Raw genomic sequence first — 20,100 nt, 5'->3', positions numbered from 1 at the left:
CATAGCTTTAATGGAGATTCTCAAGTTTTAATTAAGCGTGTGAACTTTTAGCTTTTCGAAAATGGTGAGCTTGGATGAAATTATAATTTGACTTTTTTTATGTAACTTGATTATGCCCATAAAAATGAGTATAAACCATCTTATACATACAGCACCTTTGAAAACGTTCGGGTCATTATGAGTTTGTGCGTTTCTTCATGTTTAAAAATGTCTCATTTTTCTATCAAGGATGCATTTATTTGATGAAAAATACAGTGAAAATAATGTTGTGAAAATATTATTCCAATTTATGTATTTTAAAATGTAGTTAAATCAAATTTCAGAAAGCATTATTCCAGTCTTAAATGTCACATGATCCTTCAGAAGTCATGCTGATTTGCTGCTCAAGAAACGTTTCTTATTATTATCAATGATGAAAGCAGTTGTGCTGCATATTTTTGTGAAAACAGATTTATGAATGGAATATTAAAACAAATATATTTGAAAGGATTTACTGTTACCTTTGATCAATTTAATGCATCCTTGTTAAAGTTATTTTTAATAAAAAACAGTATTCTTTTGAAAAGTGTATTTTGTGTGATTGATGTGATAGAATGTTTATGCTGCATTTACTTTATGGTCTTTAAGCCCACTGAGTTTTTTAATACCTCAATTAGTTAACACCACATGTCCTTTGAAGGACATTTTACACAGACAGAGCATGTGGGTGTATTAATAATTTATGTAGGGAAGGGAAATGACAGAAAGCAGAATGATTATATGATTAAAAAAAAACATTAAGCCTGTCAAGGTTGAGATATATGTGTACTGCTAAATTAGTGCCATGTTAAATAATTCCTGAAAGGCAAATAATTGTGGGGGCTGCAAAAGGGATTAAACCTCCTTTTTATATTCTACACAGTGAAGGCCATGATGGGAAGCTTCACCAGACAACAACACCTAAATGGAAAGATCGATAATAAATTGGTCACCTGAATAGAGCTAAGTCACAGCTGAAGTTACCGCACTTACAGTATCAGGTCAGTCTCCAAGATACATTTAGAGCGAAGAGTCTAATTGAGGGTCAAGATCAAGCCTTGTGCTGGTCATGGTTTCGATTATAAAGGCTCCATTTACCCTTTGGATTTGGCAATACAACGCTTAAATTGCCATATGAATCATCACTTTTGGACCATGACACTATGTGCAATGAAAGTGGTGCATACTTGAATCCGACAAAACCAGCTGTCGTGTATATTCGATTGTCATCACTGAAAAAATTAATTCTTACTTTACAGCAGCTTTCCTGTGAATTGTGAATTGTATTTTTTTAGAGGCATTCCATGCCTTATGGGTGATATGTTCCCCTGAGTTCTCTTGTTTTGTTGACTCGTCCCCTCATTCATCCACGGGTCGATTTTACACTTGGGCTTTTAGAATAATGGAAAGGCACTTAAGATGGAAAAGCGCTTTCCACCGGAGAGAGCAGTGTGAGGAAAGAACATTGAGAACATGTTAAATTGCATTATGAAATAGGGCTGTAAAGTGAAAGTAGCAATGGGAGGACAACTATTAAAATCGTTCATATAGAGGCACAAAACCCATGTATTTATTCTCTGACCTGTTAGATATGTCTGGTAATGTATTATTTCACATCAAATTTACCATGAAAAGTAGTTAGTTTAGTTGATTCAGACAAGTCAGTTTAAGGGAAATATATATTATATCGTATGGGAAAATTATGACATGCATCTCAAAATATCTTTTTTTATATTCCATTTATTTAAGTTAGATTTTTTTTAGGTGAACTATTCCTTTAAGCACCATTTGTTAAGCAAAATAATTGATTTATTTTGGATCATATTCATGGAAAGTGCATGTGTAGTTTTCCCTGTTACTCGTCACCATAACTCTACAGCCGCGGGTTATATGGAGGATTGAGTAGAAAGGCTGAAGCACATTAATAACAACTCCAGTGACTAATGAGAGCTCAGCTGGAATAGGAGATAGTTTTGGTTATATGTCAGGAACTCTGTTATGGCGTACTATAGGGTGTACTGACTGCACAGCCTAATATGCTATAATTACAGTTTTTATCTGGAACGTGCAGCTCATTCGTTAAAAGCAGAACTGCATTAAAGCCCAAAAGTTCTTCTTAAGGCTTCTCTATAGAACTCAATTATACACTGTATAGGTAATTAATGTTTTTGCTAAGAGATATGGGGCCTCTGTAGATAAGATGTTACTGTATGGACCTTAAATATTTTATTCTTAGTGATATCTTCTATTTTAAGTTGAAGCAGCAGATGTTATAATTATTTTTTAATTACAGAAGCGCTCTATCAAAACAGCAAGGCATGAGAATGGGATTGAAGGGAGGGAGCAAAAATCGAATTAATGAAGGTACTCTTGTTAAGCAAAAACTGTCGAGAGACATTCTTTGTTTTGTTGCAAACAGATTTTCACTCTTCAGTATCCACAATCAAATGATTATGTTGCTGTTGCTTATTTTTTTTTTAAAGTTTTTTTTTTTTTTTACAAAAAACTGCTTTTGTTTTCAAGAGAACAGGCTTTTGTTTCTATCTGGAAGTTGATGGTTAATTTAAATCAGCTTTTCTTTAGGTCAATTCAGCAAGCCGATGGCAACGGTGGCTGGAAAATCACTCTAAGAAGTGAATTTAGATAAACTTACGGCACGCCAAAACCTCTTCAAACTAAAGTAACTGATTAAGTGGATTCAGATTAAAAACAGCTGCATTTAAAGTGCATGTCAGCCAGTCTCCCTCCCAGAAAATCTGCCTCATCTCTTTGAATAATTTACATTCATCCGTGTGGGAAAATAATCTCACAGCAAAGAGATCCTGGCACTGATTAGCCTTTGGCATATTCCAATCCTAAGAACTTGAACAAAAAAAGATGCGACGGCTTTGGAGAAGTTTTCTAAGCAGTTTGTCCTCAGATAAATCTAGATGGAGGGATTGTGGAAGTATAATCCGAGTACCATCACTAGCCCTCCTAACATTCTCCTTATCGGGGCTCAGGCTGCGCACCCACAGAGGCTTTATTCCTTACAGAACAAGAGAGGAAAGAGTGTGACCAACATCACTGGAGGCGGCGCAGGTTCCAGCCGAGCAGAACTTTCCAATTACCTGATACACAGGCATATAAGCAGCAAGTTAGCTCTGTTTAAGCCGGCAAGTTCCTCAGAGATAAGGAACGATTCTAATCTCTGTTATTGTGTTCTTAACCTTCACTTTTCATGTTTTACTAGGAGTAATCCTCCACTGAGAGATGCAGATAACAGTGATAATGATGTATGAGCTAAATGCAACTTTAATGGCTTGTACTGACTGCAAAACAAAGGCTCAGATCTTCTGTTTCAAACTAAACGTCTGTCCTGTGTGGCTGAGGGTGCAGAAGTGCTAATTAGATTTATAGACTGAAGGGGACCTCTGAGACCATATTTATCATCTCTAATTTGATAGGAAATTTTGATAAAACTCATGCAAATCTTATATTTACATAAAAAAGTGGTCGGGCCGAGTCTGCAAAAGAATAGTGTTGTGAATCTGCACGAGACTTTCTCATTTTTGCACCATTTTAAAACCTTTTTATCCAGGGTGCTGTCAAGGGATGCACTATACGGTTCCTTTGCACTATAATTCTCACTTTCTCTCTCAAGGTCTGTCTTTTCAAGGTTATGAGCAATTTCTGCATTGGCCCTCTTGTTCTGTGAAATCTGATACGGCCATCTGTCCCTGACTGATCTCAGGCGTCGGTATTGTACATCAAAACAAGACAAGCACTCTCTGACACTGTCCATGAGTCATCCCTCGCACAACCTCTGCTCATTTCTCCTATTCTCTTTTCTGTCTAACATATCTATTCATCTTTTGTGATCTATGTCAAGGAAGAGTGTAAAACTCCTTTTTCATTTGAAGACACTTGTTTGAGTACTGGCACATGTAAGTGTGCAGATATTCCATGCAATATTTCATTTGTTTGAACATTTGTTTCATGGTGTAAACAGCATTTTATTTAAGCATTTTATAAAATTAAAAAAAAAAAAAAAAAAAGCCAAACCCAAAATGGTGAAGTGACGAAACACTAAGCTTTCTCTTAACCACAAATTATTGGTCAGGAAATTAGCACAATTTAAGCAAATGCAAATTGTCATCTCAGAAAAACAATGAAGTTTTTGGCAGAACATGGAAAATTGGAAAGACAACCAAGTGGCCACTGATCCAATCTGGCCACTGGTCCAGATTTGAACCCTGTGAATTTTTACACATTTATTACAGTGTTTATTATACATGTATAACAATGTAATTATACATTTATTTATACATATGTTACATTATTATTATTATACATTTGTTTCATTATTATGTTATTTTGTTACATAGTTCTTTTTGAAAAAAGTAGCAATTCTTTAAAAAAAAGTAGCGATTCTTTTTGGAAAAAGTAGCGATTCTGTTTTGAAAAAAAATTAGCGATTCATTCATCGATCACAAATTCATTAAAATGGCCAGGATGGATATGTACAGTATAATCCATCTAAAGGAGCATAATACATGTGCAAATATGTGAATATATATTCATTGTATTAATGTTTCTTTAAAATAATTTCAAATGTTTTCAAAATCCTTTCACAAAACATTTTTAACTCCAGGTTTTCCATGTGGTAACGCTCGACATTTCAATTTCATATTTAATTGAAAATCTAGGGCTCAAAATGAAAAACAAAAATACACACTGAAATAAATGATTTTAATTCCTACTCTATTTCCTTGTCACTAATCAAATAATCCAAATATTTCACTCATACATGCTCTGGCCATTATGATCACAAATGCAGTACAATAGGCAGGATGGATATGTACAATGGCCCTTTTAATCGAAAGACCTAAATTGTTCAATGCGATGGTGACAGCCCCTTCTGATAAGAATCTATAAAAGTCTTTAGTCACTTGTTCAGCCAGACTAACCAGTTTTGTTCATATTTGTTGTGGACACAAGAATAATATTCTTCATTTCACTGTCAGCTCTTCTGCTGTGATGAGAACAAAGGTAAAACCCTTTTTCCTTTCACCTCACTTATTCATTTTTTTCACAGATAGCTAATGGCTTCTAAAAGCTTGTTGAAAAGCGCTGTAAATGTATGGGGTGGTAATCTTGTCATTTTAAAAGCGTAATCCATTAGCTTGATCTTGGTGCCACAAAAACACATTAATAAAAAGTTGAAGACAGAAGTCATTTTATTAACCTTCTTGTATCATTTAAATGGTGCTGTAACTAATTCAAACCAAAAGTGACATTATTTCTAAATATTTTAGGGAGGGTAATGAATAAGAAAGTGCAGCAATGGCTACACCTGAAGCAAGTGACTTTGGTAAGTTCCCTGATTCACATATTATTATTATATTATTGCTGCTTTTCTGATTTCATATTTAAAGAAACATTCACATCTAAGTATAATCGATCTCTATCCATAGACAGCAGGGAATGAGAAATCATGTTTTTGATATTAGGAAGGTATTGTCTCTTATTGGCAGGAGTCCAGTTTCTCTTTGATTTGAGGATTGTGCTATTGGGAAACAGATCAGCAGGGAAAACCTCTTTGGCAAACCTAATAACAGGTCATGCAGAGCCTCATCCAAGGAGAACGGCCCAGTGTGTGAAGATGCATGGAGATTTTGCCGGAAGGCAGGTCATTGTAGTTGATACGCCAGGCTGGTGGAAGAACTACCCTGTAAAAGAAACCCCTGAATTTCAGAAACAAGAGATTATGCTTAGCGTGGCTCATTGTCCTCCTGGGCCCCATGCGGTCCTGCTGGTCATACGTGTCGACCCTTTATTCAAAGAAAAACACAGGAGGTCGGCGCAGGAACACCTGGAGCTTCTGAGCGAGAGAGTCTGGAATCACACTATAGTTGTGTTCACGTATAGAGACCAGCTACAGGAACAAGCTCTAGGAAAGCACATTGGAAGTGAAGGGGAGTCTCTACTGCTTTGGCTAGTGGAGAAATGTGGACACAGATATCATGTTCTTAACACTGAGAGAGCTACTGGCACGCAGCTTACAGGGCTTCTTGAGAAAATAGACGCGATGGTCATGGGAAACGGCAACTGTCTTTTTGAAATGGACAGGTTGCATGAGGTAGAAGGAATGATGATGAAGAGATACATGAGCGCAAACCAGAGGAGGAAGATGGTACAAGAACAATGGGGGACTCCACTTGCACGGCAGGGTAAGGACCAGGGGCTAGATTCCCGAAAAGAAAGTTAAAGCGTTTGGTGTTAACATTCAGGGTTAGTTTTCCCAAAAATGAAATTTCTGTCATTAATTAATCGCCCTCATGTCGATCCAAACCTGTAAGACCCATAAAGTCATCTTCGGAAAACAAATTGAGACATTTTGATGAAATCCGAGAGCTTTCTGATCCCTCCATAGACAGCAACATTCTAACTTTTAACGTTGCAACTTTCAAGCACAGAAATGTAGTAAAGACATTGTTAAAATAGTCCATGTGACTAGTGGTTCAAATGTAATGTTTACATTACATGTAAATGTAATCTAATACTAGTAAATAATGACAGAAATTCTCAAATTTTTCTTAAGAACATAAAGCTTTGTCTTAAGAACATTCTTAATAATTTTTTGCCAATAGAAAATATTCTTAACTTTTCTTTTTAAGTTAGAAAATACGCAGTTAAACAGAAACTTATTCTTAAAAATGTTTCATGAATCCGAACCATTTTTAAAGGGACAATTCTCTCCCTCAAAAATTACAATTCTGTCATTATTTACTCATCCTCATGTTGAGCCAATTTTGTGTGTTTTTTTCCCCCACCATGCAACACAAAAGGATCAACTTTAAATCCTTAATCCTTAAATTTTAGTATCCTGGTTGTTTTTCCCCCATGTAATGAAAGTGAATGAGACCTGGGCCTGTCAAACTAAAAAATGACAAAAACACATCATCTTGTTGATGTTGACGTATGGTCAAAAGACGTCCCAAGACGTCAGTTATATGACGTCTTGGGATGAGACTAACAGAATTGTCATTTTTGGGTGAACTATCCCGTTTAATCTCAGTTTACACAGAAAATGTTGATATTTGTGGTTAATTTATCTTGTTTTTTAACCAGGTCACAAGCACGTCCACATTTCTAAGATGAGGATGATAGTGTTAGGTTTCCGAAGAGCTGGGAAGAGTTCTGCTGGGAACACCATTTTGACTATGGCATCGTTCATCTCTAAGAGAACCACCACTTGTGTGAGAAGACAAGGCAATGTGAACGGGAGAAATGTGACTGTAGTGGACACCCCGGGATGGTGGAAGTCTCTCCCTGTGATTGATACTCCTGAACTGGATAAAGATGAACTTTTATTCAGTGTGTCTTTATGTCCACCAGGACCACACGTGCTTCTGCTGACCCTACGTGTAGACATGTCATTCACACCGGAAGAGAAGGAGTCAGTGGTGGAGCACATGGAGCTTCTTGGAGAGAGAGTGTGGGCTCATACCGTAGTGCTATTCACCCATGGAGATTGTCTGGGTGACGTGACTGTAGAGGAGTTCATTGAGAGCGAAGGGGAGGCTCTACAATGGCTAATTGAGAAATGTGGGAACAGATATCATGTCCTCAACAATGAGAATTGGGATGATGGCAGTCAGGTCACAAACCTGCTGGAGAAGATAGAAAAGATGGTGGCACAAAATAGGGGCCATTATTTTGAAATTGACCCCAAAACTCTAAAGGAAGTGAAGCAGAAATGGAAAGCAGCAGAAAAGAAAGCAAAAGCACGAGCAAAGAAACAAAGACAGATGAGGAAGATGAAGACTGCAATGAAGGGTAAGATACTGGTTTTGCACTTTTGAATGCATGCTGTTAAAGTCAACATGAAGTTCTCAAACCATTTTACTTCCGTAATATGACATTTCAAACACAATATCCAATGAGACAATATAGCTCATACATCATCAACAAATATAGTCAATATATATTGCTTCCGCTCTATTTAATCTCGCTTCTGTACTCAGTCTGAGACAGCGACATGTCTCTTCGTTTTCCTCCGGCCTGAAAACAGCCGGCCCAATCGACGAACAGAGGGCAGGTTGAGAACCATGACGTAGATGCTAAGCGCCGAATTTAAGATTGGGGAAATCGAAAACGACCACGGATATGGAGACACAGGATGCAAAACTAATCCTAACTTTGACAGTTGGCTGCAATTTTTTCCCTGTTTTTCTCTACTGTCAAATATTAGTTAAGCGTAATTGTACTGTGGATGCGTAGATTCACTTTTGATTTGCAAAAGTCATTCACAGCCATGTGCGCTCTGGTATTTTGCTCGATGGTTTCGTTTTCGCATCTTATGTGTGTTTACAGGTTTAGTCAGAGTCCGTCTATGGAGAGTCTTGGCACTTCCTATTAGCCCTGTTGTATCTCATGTTGGGCGAGTGCAGAATGAATGGGAGTCTATGGAGCTAGATGGCTAAATGTATCCCTTTCCGCTGTTTGTCGTTGAATCAACGTAGATTTTATTGTTGATTCCGCAATTTCAATGTAGATTATAGACCAAAAGTCGAATGAACGAGTACTTATGTCCTTTCGATTTCTTACAGGTTAGGCTGTTGTTGGCCGGAACACGCTAGCATTCTGCTATTATGTGACGTCATCACATTTTTGAATGGATTTTTAGGACAGATAAGTGAACTTAAAAATGCAATATTTGGGACGGGAGATGTTTTATTTTATTTTTTAAACGAAACGAGAAACTTTGCGTTCCCTCTCAAAACTTTAACGCAAAACGCAAACATCCTTGCGATTGAACGCAAAAGAAAGGGAACATTTTTTTTGTGAAGGAAAATTGCAGTTACAGTAATCATTACATTTTGATTGTTTACGAATAAAAAATAAAATCTTTGAATAAAATAAAATCCATTTTGAAATTTGAATGAAATCAATTTGTTTGCAGTCATACTTTTTTAACTTTATAAAGGGAATACTTTCAATTAGGGGATACTTTTGAGCTTTTGGTAAGTCAAAGTTCAAACTTTATAGAACAGTACATTTAAAAGCAACAGCAATGGACCTAAAGTGCTGCACAATACAAACAAAAAAAGATAAGGGAGAAAAGTCAAATGAAAGGGGAAATTAAACGACTATAAACAGTTTTATTGCATAAACACAAGTAATTGTTGATGTTTCCACTGCATTTGCAAAACTACACACACCTTTAGGTACATTTAGCACGTGCATCTTTCTGCACAACTGACTGCAAAATACATCTGAAAAAGGAAAAAGACAAAAGGAAGGATTCAGAGGAAGATAAGAGCTACTCAGGTTGAAATTATTTCAGTACATAACATATTGTGGTGGTGGTGGAGGAGGTTTACAGAGTTCAAATTGCAAATTGAGTTTATTCTTTTGTGGCTTTTTTATGGTCTCTGTATCTCTTTGAAAAACCATGTTTAATTGTGATGAGAATGTTTTTGGCGTCACCGTGTCTGCTGTTCAGTGTGCATCAAAGAAGCGCTGTGTCGTTCCAGATGCATTATTTATTCTGCAGAGCTTTTACAGTTCAGTCTGTATATAGTATATAGTACTTTTAAGTTATAAGTAAGCCAAATCTCTGTGTTTACAAAAAAAACACTTGACATTACAATCATATTCCTCAAGCAAATATTTGTTATCAAAACAAAATTCAGATAAAACCCTTGAGTTATTATTTTTTACTTTATTGTTTTTTTAATCTTGTATTGGACAGACAAAGTCAAGTGACAGGAAATTATAAGGAAACAAGATGAGGAATTGGATTGGTAAATGTTGTAGGCCGAGTTCAAACCCATATCACTCACATGAGCACCACCGCTCAATGTCTCCTAGAGCAAGACAATAGCCACGAATGGTCAAACATCAAAACATCAACCAACCATTTTATTGCTTTAATTGAAGATCAATTCGTAATCAGTTGATTTCCATGTCTTTTTCTAGATATTGGAAAGAATTTCTCAGAATTGTGTCTTGTGCTTCTGGGTTATGGAGAATCTGGCAAGAGTTCAACGGGGAATACTATCCTCGGCCAGCAGGTGTTTGGATCAAGAAGAACAGCCCGATGTGTTCAGAGACATGGAGAGGTTGGAGGACAGCAGGTCAACATCATAGACACCCCTGGCTGGTGGAAACATCTGCCCATAGAACAAACTCCTGAACTGAATAAAGATGAAATCACACAGAGTGTATCTCTATCCCCTTCTGGTCCGGTAGCTTTGATTTTGGTTGTTCGCATCGACTGTTCCTTTAAAGAGCAGGAGCGGAAGGCGATGGAGGACCATTTGAGGCTTTTGGGCTCCACGTTTTGGGATCACAGTATAGTTCTGTTCACTTTTGGAGACCTGCTTGGAGACAGAGCCATTGAGCAGCACATTGAATGTGAAGGGACAGCCCTGCAGTGGCTGGTTGACAGATGTGGAAACAGGTATCATGTTTTTAATAATAAGGCCAGGGGTGAGAGCCACCAGGTCAGAGAGCTGCTGGAAAAGATAAAGGAGATGATTGCAGCAAACAGGGGGTGTGATGACATGGACATGCAGGTGCTGGTGGAGGAGGAGGAAGGCAGAGCAAACACCAGACTGAAGATGCAGGGACAAGGAGAGGAAGATGAATTTGATGACAGTGAAGAAAATGAAGTCTTCTTTGAGTCGACAGCTTGGAGATGGACAAAAGCAATATGAGGTGTGAATTTGAGAGGGGAAAGTTGAGGAAATCATTTTCATAATCAATGGTTTTGTTTCTCAGTAGAAATATGAAAATATCCTTAAAACAACGTATTATTAAAAACATAATGTTATTATTTTCAGATTATACTTGATTTTTTTCAATTTTCAAATATTTTCAGGTTTCTTGCATTTATATTTCACAAAGACTTGTGCAAAAGTAGTAATTTTGCAATGTATTATTTTTACAATGAATATGCTTACATGAGTGTTTTTTTAATTTCTAATATATCTGAAATATGTAGGGCACAATGTTCTATTTTAAAAAAAAAATTAGAAATGTGGAAATGTATTCATCAGGAATCCGTTGCCATATCTTTACTCTCGTAATGCACCCCTTGGTGTCAAGAATATTAAAATTTGATACATTTTCACAACACATTGCTTTGAGCAATGTGGCACACGTTCAGGGAGAATATGCAAATGAGATGCCTAAACGCAATATTTTTGTTTAAAAACAAACAAATAAATAAATGACAAACAACATCCAAGGGGAAGCCCGGCAAGAGAAAGCAATGCTAATGCAAGTTACTGTTTCTATGACACTTTAATCACTGTGAGGCTCTTCTTTCCGCAGATGAAGTGAACGTCATCGGATGAGGCATTTTTTAGACAACAACACTTCTTACAGCCAAAGGCTTTGATACTGCAGTTCATCATTCACCACTGGAAGGATGTTTGTTTTTGACTCATATTCATTCATACAGATACAGTCAGGGTGAGTTGTTTTCATCTTTTGTCATCTAAACTCCCTAAGGTATATTTTTTCCCCAAGCAAGGACTGTGAACTCTCTGGACTATTCATCCACGGACAACTCAGTCCAACTTCATTGGTATTTCTGGACCTAAAAATAAGTTTTGTGTTTTGTTGTATTGTTATTGAATTGGACAAATTTTATGGCGTCTTTTTTATTATTATTTTATTTCACCTTTTTTATTCCAAAGAGAAAATGACAGATGTTTGAAACAAATAATGTCAGAATTTTCCTTTTTAGGTAAACAATTCTATTAATCACAGCAAAGACCATAAGAGCATTTTCTGTACTGTAACTGTATTCAGGCTGGCCTTGGAATGGCCTAATTTACTTTTAATCACAATGTATCTAATAAAACAAAAGGTTACAGAAATAGTCTCATGCTAAAGGATGAACAGAGAGGTAACAGTAATGATGACAAGGAAAACTTTGAAAAATGGAGAAACTGAAAAGGGCAAAGCTGAAAAATGTCATGGAAGAGGATGAAGATGAAAGGGGAACAAAGCGAGGTTACAGAATGAGACTGAATGAAGCCTTGATAGATGACGGAGTTGGTCTTACGCTGAGTTGGCCTTCAAAATGTACCCACACTCACACACACACACACACACACACACACACACACACACACACACACACACACACACACACACACACACACACACACACACACACACACACACACACACACACACACACACATACACACACACACACAGTGTTTCAAGAAATTACACATGAATAATTCATGTTTTCATCTTTACTCAGGCCAACTAAGACTGTATAATTAATTGAGGCTTCTTTTACAGGGGACTGGAATTTAGGAGGGATTTTTTAAAATGGGAAAGCCATGAGAGGGTAGGGCATGTTTAATACCATAATCATGTATGGCGGCACTAAGTGGTCATGAAATCAATGTCATAAGGTGGAGAAAATGCTTCCTGTATCTTTTTAAAATTATTAAGACAAAGGATGTTCTTCTAATCAAACATAGAGTACTTTAGAGTATTGTTCTTCCATCACTTGATAATATTTGGCTCCTTGCTTGATCAATGTGTGGCTGGTAGATTATGCATTTTCAAAATTTTCAGCTTTCATATCTTTTACTAAAATTGCATTCTATTCTGCCAACTTATTTACTCAGTATTCACTTTGTTTCATGTCAGTGTATTGCAAAAAAAAAAATGTATGCTTAAAATAATCTGGCATCTGCTCTGAATGTGAATGAAACAAATTTTGTCTGTTGAAATCTGTTTTATTTGCTATGGAATTCAAGACATATACGAGTATGAAGGACACTGACTGCTGCCTTCAGTAAAGAAACTTAAATATTTCTAGCAGTTAATGATGCCATAAATCATATATAAATCCACATGAATGTTCTTTCAAATAAAAAAATTACAATCTGCAATCATTCTCTGAAATAAAGCGTTCGACAGAAAGAAAAAACATGTCTGGATGGCCTCATGTGCATTATATTTTTCATGCAGTTATTCAGAACATGGCGTATTTGTATTGGAGACACAATTGTGTGAATGAAACTTGTCAGCATTATAAATGTGGCTAATATATTGCTCGTATGACCTTTCAAAATGGCCTGTTAAAATGAGTTGCCATGGCCTTCTTTTTAAAAACTCAGATACGATATTCATCCCTTTCGGATAGATATTGAATTGATTGTTAGGGGGATATGACAGTTTTAGAAGACATGCGAGTTTATGATAAAAGGAGGTTGTTCTGTCATTCATCTTTTGAAAATTGAGCCATATGTTTCTGCGAAATGAGGGAGGAACTGAGTGATGTATAACTTATGTTATACAATGACAGTTCAGATGTTCGGAACAGTTTGACCTTGAAGTTAAAATAAAAATAATTGCTATACGAGTCATTTCACTCGAAAAAGGGAGTACTATTCCCTTTCTATAGCTTCATTTGCATTAAATCTCTTCATAAGTGTAATTCCTGTTGTAAATATGTGCATTAGGCAGTCACTTTTAATGTCATTGCAGCAGAGATCAAAGTTTCCCATTGTCATTGAAGGAGCGGCTTAAGAATTAAATCATTTATGAAGATATAAAGCACAGCTGTGTGCTTGACAAACCTTTTGTTTTACATCTTTTAAAACCTTTTTGAAATATTAATGCTGCTAAAAATAATGCACCTGTTTTCCAGTGACATTTACACTGTCAGTGCAGTGGTGCTCATGAATGGCCTACCTGTGCGCTTCCTCCTAGCTGGAACAGGTCTCAGTGTAATCCTGTAGTCAGCACTGTTCATTTTCTAGAACATTCTCAAAACAGAGATTCAGGAAACTGCTCAGCAAGTGTCGGGCTGTCTGAACAGAAAACACTAATCCTGTAAAGACTTCCTCTCAAAGCTGCTCTTAAAAGGAAGCACCTGGTGGGAGGAAGAAGCGAAGAGAAGAGCTGAGAGACAGTAAGAAATATGAGATTTTTAGCATTAGTCATGACGCTTGTATTAAGTACTTCAGTGGGGTTTGAACCGAGAGTTCTTTTGTCTCCTTAAAAATGGCAGCACAAAGGGCTGAATAGATACAAGAAACTAGTGAAATAAAGGGGGTAAAAATGTGATGTACATAAATGTTCTATATGGAAACTAGGAGAAAGGGGTGGGATAATTAATGTAACTCATCATTTATCAATTTCAGACATTTTCAATAACAATCAACACTGAATGTTGCTGAGTGTGATATTACTCGTATTGCTACAACAAAACAGTTCAACAAACAACATAATATTAAGCAACGGACATTTATTTTACAACGTACATAAATTTAATAAATGTTCCACTTGTCTCGAATAAATCGGCAGAGTGAATTATTCAATGACACTCATAAACACAGTGGCTACGTGAAAAATGGGGTAACGCTTTAGATTCGAATAATGGTCCATGGGTAATGGTCAGGGACAACAGATGGAAACTAAATCTGGACAGTGGTACCCCTGTCGTTTTTTTTTTTTGGTGCGAAAAAATAAGTTTCTCCAATCTTCTTGAAACTCTGGATTCTGATAGAGGGCCATGAGACTTAGACCTCAGTGCAAAAATGGAGGCTCTAGACCCTTCCAGAGCTGAGATATTTATAATGGCAAAAATGCTACGTGGGATCTCAATATCTCAGCTCAGGAAGGGTCTAGAGCCTCCATTTTTGCACTCAGGTCTAAGTCCCATGGCCCTCTATCAGAATCCAGAGTTTCAAGAAGATCAGAGAAACTCAACATTTTGACTCCCCCCCCCCCCCCCCCCAACAAAAACGACAGTGTTACCCCTGTTGTTTTTTTTTTTTTTGGTGCGAAAAAATAAGTTTGTCCAATCTTTTTGAAACTCTGGATTCTGATAGAGGGCCATGAGACTTAGACCTAAGTGCAAAAATAGAGGCTCTAGACCTTTCCAGAGCTAAGATATTTAGATATTTATAAGGGCACAAATGCTACGTGGGATCTCAATATCTCCGCTCTGGAAGGGTCTAGAGCCTCCGTTTTTGCACTGAGGTCTAAATCTCATGGCCCTCTATCCGAATCCAGAGTTTCAAGAAGATCAGAGAAACTCAAAATTTCGACCCAAAAAAAAAAAAAAAGCGACAGTGTTACCCCTGTCGTTTTTTTTTATTTTGGAGCGAAAGAATAAGTTTCTCCAATCTTCTTGAAACTCTGGATTATGATAGAGGGCCATGAAACTTAGACCTAAGTGCAAAAATGGAGGCTCTAGACCCTTCCAGAGCTGAGATATTGATATATTTATAATGGCATAAATGCTATGTGGGATCTCAATATCTCAGCTCTGGAAGGGGCTAGAGCCTCCATTTTTGCACACACGTCTAAGTCCCATGGCCCTCTATCAGAATCCAGAGTATCAAGAAGATCAGAGAAACTCAACATTTCGACCCCCCCCCAAAAAACGACAGTGGTACCCCTTTCGTTTTTTTTTTTGTGCGAAAAAAATAAGTTTGTTCAATCTTCTTGAAACTCTGGATTCTGATAGAGGGCCATGGGACTTAGACCTGAGTGCAAAAATGGAGGCTCTAGACCCTTCCAGAGCTGAGATATTGAGATACCACGTAGCATTTATGCCATTATAAATATATCAATATCTCAGCTCTGGAAGGGTCTAGAGCCTCCATTTTTGCACTCAGGTCCAAGTCAGAATACAGAGTTTCAAGAAGATCAGAGAAATTCAAAATTTCGACCCAAAAAAAAACAAACAAAAAAACGACAGTGTTACCCCTGTCGTTTTTTTTTTTTTTTTTTTTGTGCAAAAACATAAGTTTCTCCAATCTTCTTGAAACTATGGATTCAGATAGAGGGCCATGGGACTAAGACCTGAGTGCAAAAATGGAGGCTCTAGACCCTTCCAGAGCTGAGATATTGAGATATTTATAATGGCATAAATGCTACATGGGATCTCAATATCTCCGCTTTGGAAGGGTCTTGAGCTTCCATTTTTGCACTCAGGTCCAAGTCCCATGGCCCTCTATCAGAATCCAGAGTTTCAAGAAGATCAGAGAAACTCAAAATTTCGACCAAAAAAAAAAAAAAAAACGACAGTGTTACCACAAAAATGGAGGCTCTAGACCCTTCCAGAGCTGAGATATTGAGATATTTATAATGGCGTGAATGCTACGTGGTATCTCATGGCTGCGTTCCAAACCGCATACTCAGTGAGTAGGTACTTAATTTCAATAAGTACTTACTCATCGAGCGCTAAAAGAGTACGTACTTTATAGCCAAATCTCGTTGAGTATGAATGCGAACTGGATATCTGCCATGTTGACGTTACCATGTGACCTACTCACAAGCAAAACACCTTACAATATATGAACGATGCGTTTAATTCATCTATCTATAAATATCTTGATATTGATGAAACTTGCTCATTTTGTTGTGGTATAGTTGAAGAAACAGCTGCCCATTTATTTTGTGAATACATTTAGGGTTGATTTAACTTGTTATATTTTAAACCCTACTAATGTGACCAACAGTGTTATTCTTATAACAATATATTTTTTATTATTATTATGAAACCCCCAAATCATCATCTCTTGATTATGTTGTTAATTTCTTTATTTTATACCCAAAAACTTTCTCCTTTAAGTTTTTTTTCTTCATGAATTTCATCCCTCAGACATATAACAACAATTTTTTTTAATGTATTATGAAGAACTATAATGAAGATATTTAGCCTTTTTTATTGTTCTTTTTTCCTGTGTTTAAATATAATTTGATGTCATATTATGATACACAAACCAATGATCTTTACATTTTCTGTTTTGTCATTATGATTGTTACATAAACTATAGTATCTTTCCATGATCTTGCATGTAATAAGTTTAAATTATATGAGCGACAGGTGCACTAACACTTCATAACATCAGTAACTTGATAGCACAACTAGAACAGTTTTCCTCTGCGTTTATAATGTCTGCACAAAGGAGACCAGCAGCTGCTCGAAGATCTCTTTTGGAGAAAGCTGTTGATTTTATACTCAAAAAATGTAATCACTCCTTAAAAATGTATATTACCTCAGAATGAATTGCATTGTTAGCCCACCCCAAAACTTAAACAAAATAATAATATTAAATGCTGACCAATACTTAATTATATAACTTTTTTATATACTAAAAGTATAATTTAACAAAACAAGCAAAATGTAATTTGTTTTGTCATATGACAGTTATGCATGAATTCATTTACAGTGCCCTCCACAATTATTGGCACCCCTGTTTAAGATGTGGTCGAGGACTTTTAAAAATTCTCCCTTTTTTTTAAACAACATAGAATCCAAATGCAAAAAAAGAGAAAAATCCAACCTTTTATTTAAGTACATTACTTTGGTGGTAAATTTTTTTTTTAAAATTTAAAAAAATAAAAACTTCAAATCATGTGTCCCACAATTATTGGCACCCCTGATGTTAATACTTTGTACAACCCCCTTTTGCCAACAAGACAGCACTTAATCTCCTCCTATAACATTTCACAAGATTGAAGAACACAGAGAGAGGGATCTTTGACCATTCTTCTTTGCAAAATCTTTCTAGATCATCCAGTATCCTGGGCCCTCTCTTGTGCACTCTCCTCTTTAGCTCACCCCACAGGTTTTCGATTGGATTGAGGTCTGGGGACTGAGATGGCCATGGGAGGACCTTGAGTTTGTGACTGAACCATTTTTGTGTAGATTTTGCCACACGTTTTGGATCATTATCCTGCTGAAAGACCCAATGACGACCCATCTTCAGCTTTCTGGCAGAGGCCATCAGGTTTTTATTTAAAATGTCCTGGTAGTTCAAAGCGTTCATAATGCCATGCACCCTAACAAGGTTCCCAGGGCCTTTGGAAGAGAAACAGGCCCACAGCATCACAGATCCTCCACCATACTTCACGGTGGGCATGAGGTACTTTTCGGCATACACATCTTTTGTTTTACACCAGATCCACTTAGAGTGTTTGTTGCCAAAAAGCTCAATCTTAGTCTCATCCGACCAAAGCACACGATCCCAGATGAAGTCCCAGTGCCGCTTGGCAAACTCCAGACGTTTACGTTTGTCAGTGTTAGTGAGAAAAGGCTTTTTCCTAGCATGCCTCCCAAACATCTTGTTGGCATGTAGAGAGCGTCTGATGGTTGTTTTGGAGATTTTGTGACCCCAAGATGCCACTATTTGATGCAATTCTGTGACAGTGAGCTTAGGACTTTTTTTTACTTTTCTTAGCATCCTCCTCACAGTGCGTTGTGGCAAGATAAACTTGGGACCTCTTTCAGCCTTGTTTGTCACTGTTCCTGTTGTTTTAAACTTCTTAATGATTCCTCTAACTTTAGATATGGGCAATATAAGGTGAGTGGCTATTTTCTTGTAGCCATTGCCTGACTTATAAAGGTCATCACACATCTGCCTTACTTGAATGGTGTGTTCTCTTGTCTTTGCCATGTTGACAAATGGGTAAGAGAATTAGGCCTCTGTGTCATGTCATATTTATACCCCAGGGAAATAGGAAGTCATGAATTACTAATTAAAAGTTCCTAGATATCCTGACCAACATTAGCAACTACAGAAAATATATATTTTTTTAAAAATCAATTACATTTTTCAGCGGAATTGTTAGGGGTGCCAATAATTGTGGGACACAGGATTTGAAGTTTTTATTTTTCTAAATTTTTACATTTTTTTTTACCACCAAAGTAATGTACTTGAATAAAAGGTTGGATTTTTCTCTTTTTTTGCATTTGGGTTCTATGTTGTTTAAAAAAAAAGGGAGAATTTTTAAAAGTCCTCAACCACATCTTAAACAGGGGTGCCAATAATTGTGGAGGGCACTGTATATTGCTAAATGCAGTGAAACATCTCAATTGTCAGTCAACCGATGAATTAATACATACATTAATTAAATTTTATATACCGACAACAATAAGAAACATGAATAAATGAACAAATAAAAGTAACCATCACAATAAACAAATGCATATACAGTACAAGTCAACAACACATGAAACAAAGCTTTATTGAAACTACAAGCATGTATTTACAGCCGCTGAACACCACATCCTACTGCCGACTCAACACGGTTCCCATTCTGCGTCTTTATTCTGATGAATTCACCAGAGGGGACTGTGCCTTCGTGCCGGAGCTTGTTGCTGCGCAGCGCTTCACAATCTGAGGCAATAAGGGCAGGTGGAGCGATGGAGGGACTCATAAGGGCAGTGGAGTGATGGAGGGACTCATCCATGGCACCACTTCCAGGATACAGCTCTGGGCTCCTCATCCTCAGTGCTCACACCAGTCTGCAGACTTTTCAGATCCTACAAAAATGCACAAACATTACACAAAAGCAGTCATTTAACAGCACAATGTCATTTGATTTATGTATTAAAAATAGCCTTACTTTATATTTGAGTAAACTCCCTGAAACCTTTTTTCCTCCAAACAAATGCTGCCATCATCTTTCCTTGCAGGTCCTGCTCCACCACAAAAGCTCTGCAGCAAATGCAGAAATCAAGACTCAGAAAGGTGATGTTGTAATTTCTCAGTTTGAAATTACAATCATTCAAATAAACTACAACTTAACATTTAATAGATTTTGTTATCCATTTCTGTAGTATACTCACTCAGAGCCATTGATGACAGCATTCAGCATCATGAGCCTCTCTCCACCGGATAAACACGCGCGTTCTTCTGTCCCTGTAACATACAGACAAGATTCACATTACGGGCTCTGAATTTACATGCTGAATTTACATGCTGAGGTTGATGTGTTAACTCACTTAATCCAGCTTAAATGTTCCTCAATATATCAACACTAATAAGGGACAAATTAAATATATATCATGTTTAGTTACTTTATAGATGTGTTTATTTACAACACATATTTGTCTAATGTAAGCAGTGTTGACAACAGTGAATTATCCTACATAGCACACACATGTATTTTTCATGTTGGGATGTGCTCACCTGCAATACTTATACAATATTTTCCTTCCTGATGTAAATAGACATTTTAAATAAGCGTGTTTAAGATGTATGGTTATGTAAATCCACTTTGGAAACGTAACTTTACGGTTACTGGAGCACCCCT

At 36.9% G+C, this 20,100-nt stretch overlaps 1 protein-coding gene across 2 annotated transcripts; it reads left to right on the top strand.

The window, feature by feature from the left end:
* Nucleotides 1-305: 305 nt before the first annotated feature.
* On the top strand, nucleotides 306-12,962 carry LOC120484308 (GTPase IMAP family member 8). Of its 2 annotated transcripts, XM_039679406.2 has the most exons (6): nucleotides 306-5,049; nucleotides 5,316-5,371; nucleotides 5,535-6,230; nucleotides 7,132-7,839; nucleotides 9,985-10,725; nucleotides 11,344-12,962. In XM_039679406.2, exons 2-5 carry the CDS (start codon nucleotides 5,344-5,346, stop codon nucleotides 10,722-10,724), a joined length of 2,172 nt encoding a protein of 723 aa, XP_039535340.2. In that variant the 5' UTR covers nucleotides 306-5,049; nucleotides 5,316-5,343; the 3' UTR covers nucleotide 10,725; nucleotides 11,344-12,962. The 2 variants fall into 2 exon arrangements, with proteins under 2 accessions (XP_039535340.2, XP_088973839.1); XM_089117713.1 differs by having other exon boundaries at nucleotides 306-5,371.
* The last annotated feature ends 7,138 nt before the right edge of the window (nucleotides 12,963-20,100 follow it).

Source organism: Pimephales promelas, chromosome 12, assembly GCF_988280905.1.
Source record: "Pimephales promelas chromosome 12, fPimPro1.hap1.1, whole genome shotgun sequence".
Classification (NCBI taxonomy): domain Eukaryota; kingdom Metazoa; phylum Chordata; class Actinopteri; order Cypriniformes; family Leuciscidae; genus Pimephales; species Pimephales promelas.
Note: the sequence above shows the minus strand (reverse complement) of the source record. Positions and strands in the feature narration are given on the sequence as shown.

Coding starts and splice junctions, on each gene's coding strand:
- LOC120484308 (XM_039679406.2), top strand. CDS start 5,344: ATGGCTACACCTGAAGCAAGTGACTTTG. Junction 5,372..5,534: donor ACCTGAAGCAAGTGACTTTG/GTAAGTTCCCTG, acceptor TCTTATTGGCAG/GAGTCCAGTTTCTCTTTGAT. Junction 6,231..7,131: donor GACTCCACTTGCACGGCAGG/GTAAGGACCAGG, acceptor TTTTTTAACCAG/GTCACAAGCACGTCCACATT.